Below are 18302 nucleotides of genomic sequence, written 5' to 3'. Positions count from 1 at the left end.
GGAAAATCTCTGGCAAAGGACTCCAGGGGAAATATATTTCCAAAAGATGCCATGGCATCTTTGTCTAGTAGATCAGACATTACCTCTAATATAAGGTTTCATCCAAAAGACTGAGTGACAATAATTTACCTGCCCCTCAATTTTGATTTGGAAAGATGAAGGGCTAAACTGACCCTGCTGGGATTTGAACCTTTAGTTCTAGGGAGTTAGGATGTTCAAAACTGATTCCTTAATAGTTAAACCATCTGTTCTGGGTAACGTAGTGACTAATGTTTACCAAAATTAAGATTAGTTCTGTTGAATCCTGAAAGATATCTCCAAAGAAACAAAATGCAGATTGGGTTAAGGTTGGAAATATATGTATGTATCTTAAATTTAAAAACAAATATTTAGAATCTAGAAACTCTGAATTACAGTTTTTTGTGGAAGCCTAACACTTCCTATCCCTGTCCACCATCCTTCTCTGATTAGGATTACAGTTGCAATAATGAATATTAGAGCAGTTTAGAAACTTTTCACATCAACTAAACATTTAAAATAGAATACATTTTATACATGTGATGGCTCTTGTTTTTCCTCTGTGGGGAATGAACAAACATATTTATCTGCATGCTATTATTTTAAACATCTATTTCCATTTGAGTGTTTCATCTGACAGTCTGTAAGCATAACACTATTCAGAGTAGCAGCCGTGTTAGTCTGTATTCGCAAAAAGAAAAGGAGGACTTGTGGCACCTTAGAGACTAACCAATTTATTAGAGCATAAGCTTTCGTGAGCTACAGCTCACTTCCTCAGATGCATATCGTGGAAACTGCAGCAGGCTTTATATATACACAGAGAATATGAAACAATACCTATTCCCACCCCACTGTCCTGCTGGTAATAGCTTATCTAAAGTGATTTCCAGCACAAATCCAGGTTTTCTCACCCTCCACCCCCCCACACAAATTCACTCTCCTGCTGGTGATAGCCCATCCAAAGTGACAACTCTTTACACAATGTGCATGACAATCAAGCTGGGCTATTTCCTGCATAAATCCAGGTTCTCACATCCCCCCACCCCCATACACACAGAAACTCACTCTCCTGCTGGTAATAGCTCATCCAAACTGACCACTCTTCAAGGGAATAGGTATTGTTTCATATTCTCTGTGTATATATAAAGCCTGCTGCAGTTTCCACGATATGCATCTGAGGAAGTGAGCTGTAGCTCACGAAAGCTTATGCTCTAATAAATTGGTTAGTCTCTAAGGTGCCACAAGTCCTCCTTTTCTTTTTGCATAACACTATTGTTACCCTCCTTAGTTAAGGGTGCAGTGACCTTTTTGAGGAACCTTGGGCTGGCAGGGGCTGAGAATGCTTTGAAGGTGGTGCAAGCTAGTGCTTTGCCACCATTATCTTTCATAAATAAAGCTATTAGTTTGTTACAGGAAATCAAAATGATGCTCTGATTATGGAGAAAGGCAAACATCACACATTTATTGTTTTTAATTTTAAAAACTCAGGTTGCATTATTTTAAGCAAAATATGCTTTTCCAATAAAACTGTTAAAAACAATATAACTGATCAAACTGATGTTGTAATGCCTATTGATCCGATCCTGAATGAGGATCTGCTACCATGTGACAAACCAGTAGCTCTAATGTGAGTTCCTGCTGTCCGAGGCGTCATTACAGTCCGGTTTCACTTGCTAGTTCTCAGTGCTTCCAGTAAAATTCATTCAACTTTTCATCGCTGCGTCTGCCTGCCCATGTTTAAATTCTGAAATATCAACACAGGAATATTTTTAAAAAAAACCAAAACTATGGGTTTAGGGGGGAGGGATAGCACAGTGGTTTGAGCGTTGGCCTGCTAAACCCAGGGTTGTGAGTTCAATCCTTGAGGGGGCCATTTAGGGATCTGGGGCAAAAATTGGGGATTGGCCCTGCTTTGAGCAGGGGGTTGGACTAGATGACCTCCTGAGGTCCCTTCCAACCCTGATATTCTATGATTCTATGGAATTCATATATCCTGTGACAAAAATGCAACTTTAGTTATTGGCTACAACATTGTGCTTTGTGCATAGGTAAGAAAGAAGGGGAAATGGATCATTGTGTGGGATATAATGGCCTAGAATGATGTTTGTGGAAAGAGATTATTCAATGTATATATCTCTGGTGAAAGAGGAGTTCTGCTTCAATGGCTTTTGTATGTTTGCAAGCTTAATCAAGGACTATATTGTCTTGGTAAACAGAAAACTTCTTTGCTTCAAAAGTGTAAATACCTGTTTCCTTTTTTTGTTTAAAGGTATGGAAGTCCTGGAAATGTAACAAAAGAATATTTTGAATTTTCAGAGTTCTTCTTAAAAACCTACGCTGTGGGAATCCAACAGGTAAGGATGTTGTTTCTTGTTTCTGAATTAGGATAACTTTCTGTAGAACAACCCTGTTATCTTCCTGTAGCATCTTCATATAAGACATAGGACCCTTTAAAGAAACCACAAAAAACTGGTCCAATACACATTGTAATCACGGAGAAATGGCTTGGAACTCTTGTTAGTAATGATATTTCCATCTTGGGGAAAATAATCCAAATTGCAGTGATGCAAAAGGAGGGAGACATCCAAAAATCTGCAATGCAGCAAAAAATGTAAGGGTGATAGGCAGGAAATGCTAGTAAAAAGACTGATGCAATTTGGGCTGGTTACACAGAGGCATCACAGCAAAGAAGGTCTTATTTCTAGGTCACGCTTCCTACGTGGTTCTGCTGCAACTAACCCTGGAATACTGAAATCTGTTCTGGATGTGTCATTACCAGGAAGACATAGGTAGATTGGAGAGAGTTAGGAGCTGATCAGAAATACTCAGATGGAATGATTTTCCATTGGAGAATGCAGGAAGGTTTGATGGTTTGATTTTTGACAAAGTTGCAATGGAAAACATAAAGATTTTGAAACTGTCACTCTCCCTGTTGTACTGTCAGCTCTACAGCTGAGGGTTCTGGGCTCCCAGCTCTTTTCCAGCCTGCCTGAAGAGCTGACAAGGAGCGGAGCAACCAGCTCAGCTAGGGCTTTCAGGCTCCTGGCTCCTTCACAGCTTGCTAGGAGGACTGCAGAGGAGGTGGAAGCCCTGAGAGCTACGACTCCCAAACTCCCTGGCTCCCAGCTCAGTCAAGGCTTCCAGACTCCCAGCTCACCTTTGGCCCACCAGGCAAGAGTGCAGGGAATTCAGAGCCTGGGAGCCCCAGATCAGAGCTCCTCAGCAATCTGGTCTTCCAGGGTTCGCATCTCTGGTGCTGCCTGCCAGGCAGACTGCCCCAGAACCTGGGCTGCCTTCCCTTTTGTAGAGAACGTCAAAAGCTTTGGTCTAAATCATAATGAAACCAAATATTGAAATCTCTGTGAAACATAATTGCCTTTCTGTGCACAAAAAAGGTCAAGATTAAATACGTGTAAGCTTGGCTAAAAAGCCCAGGAGAGAGAGGACATGATAATTCTATGTAAATTTGAAAGAGCTACACATCAAAGGAGATAAATTATTTTGGAGGTACAAGTGATACAATTAGAAGTAATGGATGAAACTGAAAGAAAAACTGTCCCGTCACTTGAAATACTTAAAACTTAGACTCTCTAAAAGACTAGGAAGTGTACCTTAGGGAACAATTTGCCTTTTAAGGCAAATGGACTAGTTGATCTACATAGGTCTTTTCCATTTCTAGCTTTTAAGTTCATGATTCACCACGCTTCTCATATGTATTGAGTGCTGTAGTGAAACCATATTGCTAAGTATTCATTATATATTTATTGCTTGTTAAGTGCTAACATTGTGTTAGTGACTGTATGAGATACAGACAGTTCCTGCCCCAAGGAGCATGTAGTAGAGAAGACAAATATAAGACCCAACTCCCAGGGAGCGCAAGAGAAAGGTATAGGTTCACAAAATATGCTACAGTGTGTTTACTACTCTACTATGAATAATTTTTATGAAACAGAACTGCCCTTTTGAAAATAAATGACCAGAGAATATTTTGTGGTTCGTGTACTTACCAGTTCTCTATCGTTGTTAACTCATAATAGGTCTCCTGTCATTATTAGTGACCTACTGTAAATATTTTCTTACTTGCTATATACACAGAAACCTTCTATTTATAGAGGAATACTGTAGAATGAAAGGTCCCAATTGTTGCAGTGGATTGCTGTTCTAATCAAAGAGAATGAATGTGATCTAGTAGTTATAGCAGGCAGTTGTTAGGACTCCTTCCCCTCTTCCCAGCTTTGTCATAAACTTGTTGCAACCTTAGTAAAGTCACTTAGAGCTCAGTTTTTAAATTTGGATTCCTCAAAATTTGGCACCTAAATTTTAGTCACCTAAATCCTATTTATAGATTTAGGTCCTACCATTATCTACCAAAGTTTGGACATATAGCCCTTAACATCTGTGCCTTACTTTTCCCCCATCTGTAGAAATGAAGATATAACTTACTCCACTGAGTGCCCAGGCTTATATAGGCCCCAATCCTGCAAACACTTATGCATGTGTTGACTCTTACTACTGTTAGTAATTCTGTTGTGGGAGAATTCCTGGTAATAAAGGTTTGTAGTCTCAGAACTTCAATGTTTAAATTATTACTGATGTTTGGATAAAAGGCATTATAGAAATGATTAATACGTGAGCTTCTACTTAAAATTAAATTGACCTGTCAAAATGTCTTCACTATAAAAGATTAAATTGTGTGTTTAAAATCTTCATGCTTCATTAAAAAAATAAATTTACTATTCCCTTAGGTTCTCTTAAAAATCTTAGACCAGTACAGGCAAAAAGAATATATTGCTCCTCGTGTGCTTCAGCAAATCTTAAACTATCTGAACCAAGGGGTCAGTCATTCTGTAACTTGGAAGCAGATGAAGCCACACATACAGGTCAGTGTGAAAACACAGTCATAAACATTTAAATAACGCTATTGCCATGAGCTGAGGTTGAGACTTCTGCTGTTATGAAGGGGCTTGGAGAATCTCTCTCACTGCAGTCAATCTGGAAAAATAGTTTGCACTGAGATGTGCTTGTCTGTTACTTTATTGTTCTGTTTACCTTTTGCCTTTATTGCAGATATTTGCATTTGAATAAGAGCTTTTTACGTCCAAGAACAGCTTTTTACTTTGCTTGATCCTGCAATGAAGTCATAATCTTATGTTTTTGATTACTCAGTCTTTTGCCTTTGGGTATGATTCCTGCAAAGATACTGGAACAAATTATTAAACAATCCATTTGTAAGCACCTGGAGAATGATAGGGTTATCAGGAATAGCCAGCATGGATTTATCAAGGTCAAATCATGCCAAACTAACCTAATTTCCTTTTTTGACAGGGTTACTGACCTAGTGGATGGGGGGAAGCTGTAGAAATGATATATCTTGATTTTAGTAAGGCTTTCTACACAGTCCCACATGACATTCTCATAAGCAAACTGGGGAAATGGAGTCTAGATGAAATTACTGTAAGTGGGTGCACAACTGGCTGAAAGACCATACTCAGAGTGTAGTTATCAATGGTTCTCAGTCAAATTGGGAGGGTGTGTCTAGTGGGGTGCCATTAGACACACCCTAGCAGGGGTCAGTACAGTATTAATCAATGTTTTCATTAATGACTTGGATAACAGAATGGAAAGCATGCTTATCAGATTTGCATATGACACCAAGCTGGGAGGAGTTGCAAGCACATTGGAGGACAAGATTAGAATTCAAAAGGCTCTAGACAAATTTGAGAATTGATCTGAAATCAACAGGATGAAATTCAAATGAAGACTAGTGCAAAGTATTTCACTTAGGAAGGAAATATCAAATGCACAGCTACAAAGTGGGGAGTATCTGGCTAGGTGATAGTACTGCTGAAAAGGATCTGAAGATTATAGTGGATCACAAATTGAATATGAGCCCACAATGTGATGCAGCTGTGAAAAAAGCTAGTATCCTTCTGAGGCGTATTAACAGGAGTGTTGTACATAAGACATGGGAGCTAATTGTCCCAGCTGGCACTGGTGAGGCCTCAGCTGGAGTACTGTGTTCAGGTTTAGGCACCACCCTTCAGGAAAACATGGGAATAAATTGGAGGGAGTCCAGAGAAAGGCAACAAAAATGGTAAAGATTTTAAAAGCCTGAACTAGGAAGAAAGGTTAAAAAACCTGGGTATGCTGAATCTTGAGTAAACAAGACTGAGAGGGAGCCTGAGAACTGTTTTTCAAATATGTTAAGGGCTGTTATAAAAAGGATGGTGGTAATTGTTCTTCATGCCCAGTGACAGTAGGGTAAGAAGTAATGGACTTAATCCACAGCAAGGGAGATTTAGGTTAGATATTAGAAAAAACTTTCTCACTATAAGAGTAGTTAAACTCTGGAATAGGCTTTGAAGGGAGGTTGTGGAATCCTCATCACTGGAGATTTTTAAGAACAGGTCAGATAAACACCTTTCAGGGATGCTCTGGTTTACTTGCTCCTGCCTCAGCGCACGGGGTTAGGCTTGATGACTTCTCAAGATCCCTCCCAGTCTTACAATTCTATCATTGTAACTATAGATATTTAAAATTGTCTGCACTGTAAGATAAAGGAAGGGAAGACGAACTGTGAGGGAATGAGCTCTTGTTTAACCACTTCTTTTGTCATTAGAACATGTGGGAACAGATAAAGAAAATGATTTTCATCTCCGTATCATAAAGTCCCCATGTTTAATTAACTTTATCAGAAGATAAATCCCATGAGTATTAGGAGGATGAGGGAAAAGTAAAAGATCTACTCTCATCTTAGTACCACATTTTGAAATCCTTGCACAGAATGATATGTTCTGCTTTTATTAGATTGTGCCCTGTGGTATATTCTTTGTGTTGTACTGGAGTATGGTGGAGTAAAACTTATTGCTGCCTTCTGAGTCCTTTGAAAAACGCAATATGTGTATTGTAAGATTATCCCAGTAAGTAAAAATAATTTAAGAGGATTAGTTAAACGAACTTTACTTGTGTACGAAAAGGTACAATGTAGTAAACATTTTGAGAGGGGGGAAGCTGTACTTGAAATATGTTCTGTGCACTTGAACATATTTGATTTCTCTGCTCTTAGAGTATATCTGAAGAAGTGATTTTCTCCCTAATGTGTTATAAAGATGAGGATGAAGAGCTGTGGCAAGAGGATCCATATGAGTACATTCGCATGAAATTTGGTAAATGTCTGTGCTTAGTGTTTGCTCTCTGTTTTTGCTGTAATTGTGCGTTATAGATCCCTAGATTACAAAACTGTATTTGCCACTATGCCACTGTAGTTGTATCTTCACCAGAGTTCAAGGGAGACTCTAAAAGTGAGATGAATTGTTCTTTAAAGCCTACTCTGTAAATGTAAGTGGGAATAAGCTAGTTTTGTCCATTTAAATAATGTGCTATATTTATAAGATCGGCTCTAGAAAGGTTGCTTACCCACTTCAGAACAAGCTTGACTGGTCACTTTATTCTTGCCCTTCCTCCCCTTGCTGCTTGGGTACCTGATGCATGTTTTCTTAGATTCCCCCATTTTTATCACTTAAACACACCTTTAAGGCCCTGTATTGAATCACTGTTGTGCTTAGACATGAGACCCTATTGTAAAGCAGTGCAACGCTAGTTGACCAAAGGGGGCTTGACATACCCACCTTCAACAGGGTTGGAGTACATTTTGAGTGCCACTTATTTTTATTAAAATTTTTGAAATAATGAGAAATAGGCATTCTTTCAAAAGACAAATGTAGGAGTTAAAGTGTAGATTGCATGGGGCCATATTATGAGTCCCTTATTCCCCTTTCAGGAGTAGTCCTACTGGAGAATAGGTTTTTTTGGGTTTTTTTGTAATAGTATAGGAAATCCTGCTGGAAAAGTCTCTAGAACTAAGCATCAGAGAGGGAATTAAGATTTAAAAATACCAAAACTGGTTAACTTTTAGCTAGCATTTTATATAAAAAAGTGTCATTTAGATTTTCTTGGAATAGTAGAAAATAAAACCTAGAAAGAGGTACTGTAGAACAATAAGGCATCATAAGATATTAATATTCAGGGGGCAAAGATGTAGCCAACACGTGAGCATCTGAATCCAATTCTGAATCCAATCCAATGGACAAGCATTTAGTTCTTATTTTTTTCTTATATAGCTGAGGCACTTAGATTTTGCCTTTTTCATTTGTAAAAGGAAAAAAGAATGAAGTTTAGGGAGAAATACTCAGGGTGTGAAATTCAGTTCTAACAGTATATTTAATATTCTGCGTCTGTGCTGACTTGGGAGATACCAGGAAAAATAGAAATTGCCTTCTTATTTCTAGACCTCGTTCATTATCCCATCTGTTATCTGATGCTGCAAAAATTGAAGGGAACACTTCAAATTCATGTAGCAATATTTTGCAAAATAGAAGAATTTTATAAGGTATATAATACACTTGCAATGTGTTTCAAGGAGGATTAGTTACAAGCAAGGACGTAAAAAAAATCAGCTTTTTTAGTTCTTTGGTACAGCCATAGATTCAAGAGTACCCTAAATTCAAATACGTTTAGATTTAATGAAGTTTTTCATAAGGTCTGTCACTTTTTATTTTTAGTGACATGAAACCACAATGGACTTCACCGACATACACATGGCACTGCAGTATATTGGTGCTGCTACTGTAAATGCCACCATTAAAAATTTTGCCACCATTTACTACGCTGTGATATCTTAGATACCACAGAAAAAATAAATCTCTCAAAAAGAGAGTGATTGGTATTTGGTATATTGGGAAGGTAGTTGACAAAATAAACACTGGTCAAAGGTGACCGACACTCAAGTTATCAGAGTCCATAGGATGAAGAAGACCATGAATAAATGTAATGTTCTTTTGTCACCCTGGTTCTGTGACATCCATCCAAAGCTCTTACTCTATGTATATTTGAAAATGATCTGTGAGAATTTTATTATTAAATTGTACTCAGTGACTGAAAACACTTTCTTTAAATATTGTTAGATGTGTTTGAGGATTATGCGTCCCCTACAACAGCAGCCCAGAATCTCCTCTACACTGCAGCAAAGAAGCGAAAAGAGGTACTGAATTATTCTTTTTAAAAAAATTATTCTTTCTTTAAAAGGGCATCTGTCTATCTCAAATGGTTCTGTATTAACCTCAAGCCTTGAAGAATCTACCCTGCACTGGATGAGTGCTATCAACTTCTATATAATCAAAACTTCAATTTCTATTTTTAAACTAAGTTTCTAGTCATTATGGTTGCAAAGATTCACCTTCGAGATGTGAACTGAGTGTGAACAGATGCAGTTAATGTCTTCCCAAGTCCACAGGCAGACAGCCCCAAAATCTCTGAGGCCCAGAGCTTCCAAAGTGGACCTGATTCACATTAGTCTTCACTGTTGCTATTTAGAATCCCGTGGGGAGCAGTGAAACTGATGAGAATCAAGTTGGTTTCAGTCTGCTGTTTCTTGGGAAAGCTGTGGACAGGTGTAGAAGAAACATGCACGAGAACTACTCACTGGGGAGGAAGACCCTAAACAGTAGGAGAGACCCCTATAGACCATCATCGTGCAGCAGCCAGGAAGGCTCTTGGGTAGCAAGAGAGAATACTTCTCCCTTCCAGCAGCCAAAATTGAGAGATTTAAATGTACTTTTTACCTACTAGCCGGAGGTAAATAAGTCAGATTGTTCTTAGAGATTGCTTACAGATAGCACCTTGGCAGGAATCCCAACATCCTCCCCTTCCCAATATCTGGGTGGAGGGTTGATTTCTCGCCTAAATGTTGCTTCTGAACAGCAAGGGTATCCCCCTATTTTCATATCAGTCTTTGGCTAATAGGTTTAGTCTTTTGGCTACAAGATATGTGGTAATGTTCTCAACACTGTGTGAGTGAGTGGGGTAGCAGGAGATGAAGGGGTTGGATAGAAGAGAGCTTGATGATGTATTAAAAAAAGAAATGCAATATTTAGAAAGTTGATGGGAGAGCTAACAATTTATAGAAGAGAAGGTAGGAAACACAGTATATGGAAAAAAATACTGAAAACAACCAAGAAAGGATAGACCGTGAATTTTTATAGAGTGGGGTGTGGGGTAGGGGGAGATGGAACAATAGCACGAAATCTGGAAAGGATAGAAGTTATGAGGAAAGCAATGAGAAAGTTGCATTTTAAAGTATATTAAGTTGATCGGCAGTGATGTTAACTATGGTGCATGATAAACAGTATATTGCTATTTATATTCCCTTAAATGGCAAGGGTTATGGTTTTCCTGGCTAAGTACCCTGGTGGTTCAGGCTGATAGGTGTATGAGTAAATTTTTCAAGCTCTTATTATCTTTCTAGAGCAGTTGGCTGGAAATGGATATGAAACTTTCCTTTGCTCAAAACCTATTTTAAAAAACAAACAAACAAAAAAAACCACCTTGTAAGGCAACATCAAGACTAAAAGCTTTAAACACAAATCAAGAAATTCAAATGCTAAGCATCTCAGAGACAGGTATACTTTCTCATGTTGCACAGATGCATTTTTCATTGCTAGTTAATTTGTTAAATATATATCTTAATACATTACCAGGCAAAAAACTTCACTAAGTTTCACTTAAGGTTTTAAATATCTGTCAGCTAGGTAATGAAAAAGCCTTTGAGACAGTGTTGTAGTTTTCTTAAAGAACACAGACATTATCCTGAAAAGTCTGTTCAGGTTAGACTGCAAAAAATCAAGAATTAAAAAGTGTAAAGATGCAGTATTAAGGATAGCCAAGCAACTTTGTCTCTGCCCCTTTCTCTGACCTACCTTTTTGTGTAAGATCAAACAATTTGAGTTTTTTGATATATACTTCAGTGTACACTTTTGCTTTGAAAAGTGTCAGTGAAAATGGCACCTTCCCATGGACCTGCTCGCTTTGTGTATTCAGAATTATCTCTTCTGATTTTAGCTAGTAAAGTAAACAGCTAAGATGGAGTGAGCTCAATTTGATTCCTTCGTTTGCATGTTTGTTAGAATTATTTACTAAGTTCTGAACAATTGAAAGTGAAGGGGTTGCAAAGGTTAGTAGTTAGAACAAAACACATTTGATATTGGAAGTAATTTGAGGCAAAATAAATATGAAGCCTCAGGCTGCTGTTTCTAGAGTAACTTTTCAGAGTAGAACCAAGTCTGCAGCTCTGAACACTTAAAAATCTACTTTCTTATATACTATGATCTTTCCCCTCACCTACCCCAATGTGGTTCCTTGCCTGCCGCCAGCCCCATTGTAGTAGTCTGCATTGGGGTCTTTATTTCATGAAGTCTGTAAAGTATATAATGTATGTGAAATCACATTAAATAAATGATTCTGCCAAGAGACCTTTCCAAGTCTGGTAAAGACCAATAGATTGGTTGTAATCTGGAGTTTCTAGACCTCACTGTTCTGGAATTTATATAGAACGAGTCAGAAAAGAAGTTAGGAATAAATTTAATAAGTGAGATTACTGCCTTGTTTGAACCCCTGTATCTCCAGATCACGTCTTCTAATTTGCTTTGAAGTTTCAAACAAAATTGTGCCTCACTTATGATCACTAATGTGAAATTTCAGGCAGATGCATCTATTCTTGATAAATGTGAGGATTGTGATTAAAAAGAGGCTTATAATAGGGCTTTCCACATTAACTGGAAAGAGACTGCCATGTTCCCATAATACATTATGGGCAATGTGGGTTAGTTCACATTGGTACTATATGAAAGCTTTAAGTTCTTGAGTTTCCAAACTTTAAAGGAAAGATGCTAATAAACAGATTTAAATAGTTCACTGATGCCACATGCAGATTATCCTCCATTTTGTTTGTGTCTTACTATGTTTAGGTATTACCGAAGATGATGGCATTTTGCTATCAGATCCTCACAGAACCAAACATTGACCCTAGGAAGAAAGATGGAGCATTGCACGTGATGGGATCTCTAGCAGATATTTTACTGAAGGTAAATGGATGAGGGGATATAGTATGTGTATGATCAGAATCTGTTATCAACTGTCCTTTCTAATTTAAAACATTAATTTTTAAAGTGTGGCTAGCCCTGAAGCACACTTATGAAGTCTGTGAAGTGATTTTTGCTGTGAAATACCAATATGAAGTTCTTCTTCTTAAAAAAAAAAAAAAAAAAAAAATGAAAATTACTTCAACCACTTCTTTCTCTTCCCATTTTACAATCAGCCCTGTCTGTCAGACTACCCGCCTTGTTACAGAACAGTTCCTTGTGCTGTCCTGCTTTACTGATGAAATGGGACCAAGTTACAAAATACGTTCCAGCCACAATTGGAACCTTGGATACACTGATTACCATGCCACCTGTCCATAGCAAAAAGCAGCTACTGGTCTTCTAGATTCTGTTAATAATGTTTAAAGTGTTCTAGCAACATGTTGTGTAGCCTGCCAGCCTCCCATTCTTCAATATGTGCCTCTTGCTCTCACATCAAAATGCCATCTAGAAATTATTCTACATGTATTAATGGGATAGAAATAATTCATTTGAAGGCAGAGAATGGTTTTATTAGTCTGAATTTGACAGTTAATGTGGGTTACTGAATAATACAGTATATCCAAACGGCTCCAACTTAATTTTTTGTTTATTTCAACAGAAGAGTGTATTCAAGGATCAAATGGAGCTGATGCTACAGAATCACGTATTTCCATTGTTCATGTCTAACTTGGGATATCTCAGAGCAAGAGTAAGTTCACCAAAGTTTATAGACTGCAATATGTGTCTGATTATTTTCTTTACAGGTTTATTTCACTCTGATAACAGACTGAAATGTAGCAGTTCCCACGTTTCACAAACAATAATTTACTTCTCAGCAACTCCATTGTACAGAAACCTTTTCAGCATTTTGATCTGAAATAAAATTTATTTATAGATGTTTGAAATTCTAGGTGATCCATTTCTGTATGGCTCACTTTCAACTCACTGTTTTGATCAAATTGGGAAACTTGAGCATTGGATATATGGTAACCTGTGGAGGTCCTTATCTGATCATTATGTCCAGTTTCGGGCACAATACTTTTAAGAAGGATGTGGATAAAGTGGAGAGAGTCCAGAGGAGAGCAACTAAAATAATAAAAGGTTTAGCAAACCTGACCTATGAGGATAGGTTAAAAACTGGGCATGTTTAGTCTTGAGAAGAGAAATGTGAGGGGGCAACTGTTAAGTCTTCATATATGTTAAGGGCTGTTATAAAGACCAGTTGTTCTCTAAATCCACTGAAGGTCTGACAAGAAGTAATGGGCTTAATCCACAGCAAGGGAGATTTAGGTTAGCTATTAGGAAAATCTTCCTAACTATAGGGACAGTTAAGAACTGGAATAGGTTACCAAGTGAGGTTGTGGAATCTCCATCACTAGAGGCATTTAAGAACAGGTTAAACACGCATGTCGGGGATGGTCTAAGCATACTTGATCTTGTCTCAGCACAGGGTGATGGACTAGATGACCTCTTGAGGTTCCTTTCAGCCCTACTTTTCTATGGTTATATGATTATTCAGTAGCAAAACTCAGTAGTTTGAGCTAAAGCCAAATCCAGTTTTCAGAGAGCAGTTAATGCCACTTTGAGGGTGAGCGGGATTTAATCCCTAAACTCTTCCCCCCTGTGCCCACATCAATCAGTAATGAGTGATTAATTTTCCTGCTAAGTGTACATCTCATTGCCTAGAAGAAAATTTTAAAAAAATAAATCCCAAGCTCTCTTGTTCCTGATAGAAGTTTAGTATAACAATTACAGTTATATATTGAATCTATAGATGTTTGGGGAAAGGAGCAGAAGAGCCACTGTAGTGTAAAACCTGCACAGTATGTAGTATTTACTCTATAAATGTGCAAACAAAAGAGCAACGATTTAAAACAGATAAAGAACTGTTAGCATGTGACTGAAATTCTTTGAAGAATTCTATTACTGCAGTAGCTCCTGACTTGCTTTCTTCTTGTACGACAGTCCTGTTGGGTTCTTCATTCATTCAGCACTTTGAAATTCCACAATGAACTCAACCTAAGGAATGCAGTAGAGCTGGCAAAGAAGAGCTTGATTGATGACAAAGAAATGCCTGTCAAAGTAGAAGCTGCCATAGCTCTTCAGGCATTAATAAGCAATCAGGAGCAAGGTACGCTACAATGTTTCATTTAAGTATATACTGATAATTTTCCCTGCCTAGATGACATGTTGCTATAATTTGCTGTGGATGTATATAAACGGTTCTTGCATTTAGAAATATAGATCCCTGGAACACGTAATCACATTTAGACAAGTTCATTTGCTCATTAGCTACAATATACATCATGGAACATTGGTTACAGATTTTTCTGACAGGTTTCTGAGTCAATACAATTCAATTGACAAATCGAATGGTATCTTATTTCTTGACATTGAATTGAAACAATGGGTATGTTTAGGGCCAGATACTAGATGTGCATGTCTCTCATGGAAGTAGATCATTTATGTGGACAGAATTCTAAGTGGTGGGGGATGTCTGAGTGTATATATATTATGTAATATGCTTGCATCTAAAAAGTACACTCTTGTTAGACTGACTCAACTTTTACTGGAAATGAATTGTTTTAAGTGTTTTTGCTTAAGAGAACAGTAAGGTTCCTAATAACTGAGAGAGATTGTATATTTGTTTTTATGGAAAATTGATCTTTCCTAATTTTGTTTTGTTGTCTTATTAGCAAAGGAATATGTGAAGCCGTACGTCAGGCCAGTTATGCAGGAGCTGTTACACATAGTTAGAGAGACAGAAAATGATGATCTTACGAATGTTATCCAGAAGATGATCTGCGAGTACAATCAAGAAGTAGCTACCATCGCTGTTGACATGACACAACATCTGGTAAGAGACAGTAGAACAACATTGTAGTCACAGTCATAGGCCTAGCTTATTAAACATTGCTGCAAGCTTGTTTGAAATGAGCCTTTTTTTAAAAGGACACTGTCAGGTTTAAAATCATAACTTTAAAAAATTCCTATCTATATTGCTTACAGCTTCTTTGATTATTTAAAATAAAGAATCTTTTAAAATCTGATTTGCTTTTCACTGTTTGTTCTGTTTCCTTTTGGATTTCAGCTTGGATGAGGAAAATAGATGAGTCATCTAGTTTGTTCTGTTTCAATTCTAGTCTTTCACCCTTTGCCTATTCATGCAGTAGCATGATGGCATCAAATTCTGGTCTGCATACACTGCATGTGTTAGCTCCAAAATAAGCTGTTTTCACTGATGTTTTTAAAACACTTTACTGAAAACCTATCTATCAATAGTAGCTCTTGTAAACCATCCCCAAATGTAAATTTGGGGGCTAAACTACCTGACAGTTTCTCTTCAAAAAGTCCTTAAAATTACAGTAGTTTTGGCTGTTTTGATAGCTATTGCTGTTCTAAACAAGCCAGAATGTTTAATAGCTTTGATTATTTAACTTAAGCGACTTGCCACAGTTAGGTTTATCAGCAGAGGGAGGAGAAGGTTTTTCCATTTCCCAAACTTCCTAGTTCCCTTACAGAAGTATCAGGCATGCCTCTCACCACTGGTGGCTTCATCACAGTGAATTAATTATTTAATAATTTGAGGACACTGCAGCCACTTCATTATCCGTCAAAGGGCAATCCCTCGTTTCCTACAAGGCAAGCTGGAAGTATGAGTTGCCTCTAGAAGAACTGTATGCTTTTTTCTTTTTCTTTTCTTTCTTTTTAAGGCTGAGATATTTGGTAAAGTTCTTCAGAGTGAAGAATATGAGGAAGTGGAGGACAAGACAGTGATGGCAATGGGAATCTTACACACCATTGATACTATTCTAACAGTTGTGGAAGATCACAAAGAGGTGAGATGTCTCTCAGTTACATATCTAGTCTTCTCTCCTTTTTTTCATTACAAGCAGTTTTATGTATATATTAAATTGCTTGAGTTGAAAAGAGCATGTAATAGTTATGTAGCTTGGTGTATTAGGATCAAGTGATTCCTCTTAGTAAACGTGAATTTAAAGCTCAATGTAAAATGCTAATTTTCAGTTGTACAGTTCTCATCTTTAAGAGATAATTAACATTTTTGAGGAAATAACACTTTAGCCTTTACTACAGCAAATATATTACTAGAAAGTGTTGCAGATTGTTACGAATACATTTTAAGCTAAATTCTCCCCTGAGAATGTTTGCTATAATTCACAGTAACAACCAATAGATAACTATTGGTAATCGCAACTTAGATTTTGATGTTTAACTCAGCAGTTACCTGGATGGAATTGATGGAGTTTGATCTACATATTATTGTACTGCAGGATGAGTTCTTGACTTTATATATTCATGATTTTTTCCTAATTTCATTACTAGGTAAAGCTCAGCTTAGGGTTGTCTTCTGTTTTTTTCTGATTTTATAACTGTGTTGATTGAGGTACAAAGGAGGTCAATTGACTTGCCCCAATGTCACACAGTCATTGGGTAGTTCTGAGCTTAGCTGGTATTACAGCACGAAGATGTTTTCTCCTTCGTGCTGCTTCCTTGGTTATACAAGTTCTCATCAAAAGAAGAAACCTATTTTTGAGCCATATCAGTCATCTGACAACAAATGTTTGAAAAGATTTTCTTGGTGACCACTGCATTTTGTCTAAGATTTCAAAGTATCTTCAATTTTTCATAAAAGATCTTTTTCGAAATTTAGAATGGAAACTAGGATCTAAAATGAGCTTTAGCACTGTTAGCTTGAAATACTGTTCTTTGGGGTTTGTTCAGGTTTTAGTCTAGTGGGCATCTATGTTAAGTTAGTCTTTTTGTGAGAACTTAGCAGTTCACTGTTTTGTAGTATGCAACACAAGATAATGCTTAACACTTTATCTCAGGATCTTTTACACATACATGAACACCTCAATTTACTGCCTTCTTATGGAAATAGACTATGGTCAAGATTTGAAAAAGAACCTAAAATTAGACTCCTAAATCTGTATTTAGGCATCTAAACAAGTGGTCTGACTTCCAAAAGCACAAGGAGCTCCATGGGAGTACCTGTGCTTAAAGCTGAGCATATGCTCAAGAGCTTTGCTAGACTGGGGGCAGAGTGCTCCACACCTTGCAGGAGTGAGCCCTTAATGAATGTCGCTGATAATAAAATTAAATGTCCTTGTTTGTTGGTTTTATGTGGGCTTCTAATGCGGACCTACACTTCTCTTTTGTGACTCTGACAGTTTTCACCCTTAAATACAATCTCCCTGCCCAACAACAATAAAATAGCTACTCACAGTAAAACCTGCTCATTCCAGCAAATGGCACCCTTTCCCCCGACCTCAATACAATCATATACTGTCTTCTGGGAAGATCGGTATGGGCCACAGGCAGGAACATTTTTTCTTGCTCTCTTTCCCCTCACCCCATTCCTTTTCTTCCCTCCTCAGCCCTATCAGGTTTCTGTGCTCAGGTCTGTCCTCAGACCATTTGGATGCAGCAGCTGGAGCAAGGGGGTGCTCTTCCAGTGTGATGGAGCTCTCGGCTAGTGTATGGGTAGCAACCATTAGTTAGGAGGTATTAAAATGATGATCAATCTGTTAAGTAAACAGTTCTAAGGAGGATATTTGGGAAAACTAATTTTTAAAATAGCTTAGTACTTATAACTGAGTGTGTCCCTGTAACATTCTGATGATGATTGAAAGTGTTTAAACCAGAATGGAAACTCTTTTTCTTGAAAGAACTGCTTAGTCAAACTGAATTAGTCAAGTGGATGGATCAAGTTACTCTGATTGTAGCTTTTTAAATAAACTGTCTTATTTTTATTTCAGATAACTCAACAGTTGGAGAGCATTTGTTTACAGATCATTGGCCTCGTTTTGCAGAAACACGTAATAGGTATATGCAGAAGCTGGCTTTTTGAAGTATCCAATTTGTTTTATATGGCAGAAAAAAGTTACTAATACAATATTTTTAAATCTAAGAGAGCAAATAGTACTCTCTTCCTGCCAAGTACTTTGTCAGGACTTCAGCTCAGGCTCGAATAAGCCACTTCTCTCAGGTCTAAAGGAAGTTCATTTTTAGTTCTGATTTGGGTATCCTGATCTCCTATTTTCATGTCACTAAAACTATTACAGTAAATTACATTAGCTTCTGTGCATTGAAGCACTGAAAAGCATCAAACTCAGTTCCCTATAACATTTTAACTTGATTTGAAATTGAGGGGAAGTGACCTTTGACAGTTGGCAGTTCCCTTTATTAAAAAGCTTCGGCGTTTTATGGCAAAGTCTGTAAATTAAAACAAATCCTTAGAGAATGGGAAAAAGTGCAAAAATGTTTTAGAAACAATTTCTTTAGTTTACTGGTAATGTATTTTTT

At 37.5% G+C, this 18302-nt stretch overlaps 1 protein-coding gene across 1 annotated transcript in view; it reads left to right on the top strand.

The window, feature by feature from the left end:
- The window catches only part of IPO8 (importin 8), a 69155-nt gene that overhangs the window by 28765 nt on the left and 22088 nt on the right, over positions 1-18302 (top strand). Inside the window, exons 8-17 of the mRNA XM_084617867.1 lie at positions 2288-2372; positions 4764-4898; positions 7085-7184; positions 8982-9058; positions 11820-11936; positions 12595-12684; positions 13941-14106; positions 14672-14832; positions 15689-15814; positions 17756-17822. Coding sequence (XP_084473993.1) covers positions 2288-2372; positions 4764-4898; positions 7085-7184; positions 8982-9058; positions 11820-11936; positions 12595-12684; positions 13941-14106; positions 14672-14832; positions 15689-15814; positions 17756-17822 — 1124 coding nt within the window. The remainder of the gene's footprint in view (positions 1-2287; positions 2373-4763; positions 4899-7084; positions 7185-8981; positions 9059-11819; positions 11937-12594; positions 12685-13940; positions 14107-14671; positions 14833-15688; positions 15815-17755; positions 17823-18302) is intronic.

This window comes from Lepidochelys olivacea (genome assembly GCF_965140295.1).
Source record: "Lepidochelys olivacea isolate rLepOli2 genome assembly, chromosome: 1".
NCBI classification, from domain to species: domain Eukaryota; kingdom Metazoa; phylum Chordata; order Testudines; family Cheloniidae; genus Lepidochelys; species Lepidochelys olivacea.
The sequence above is the reverse complement of the archived record's forward strand: the minus strand, read 5'-3'. Positions and strand labels throughout refer to the sequence as shown.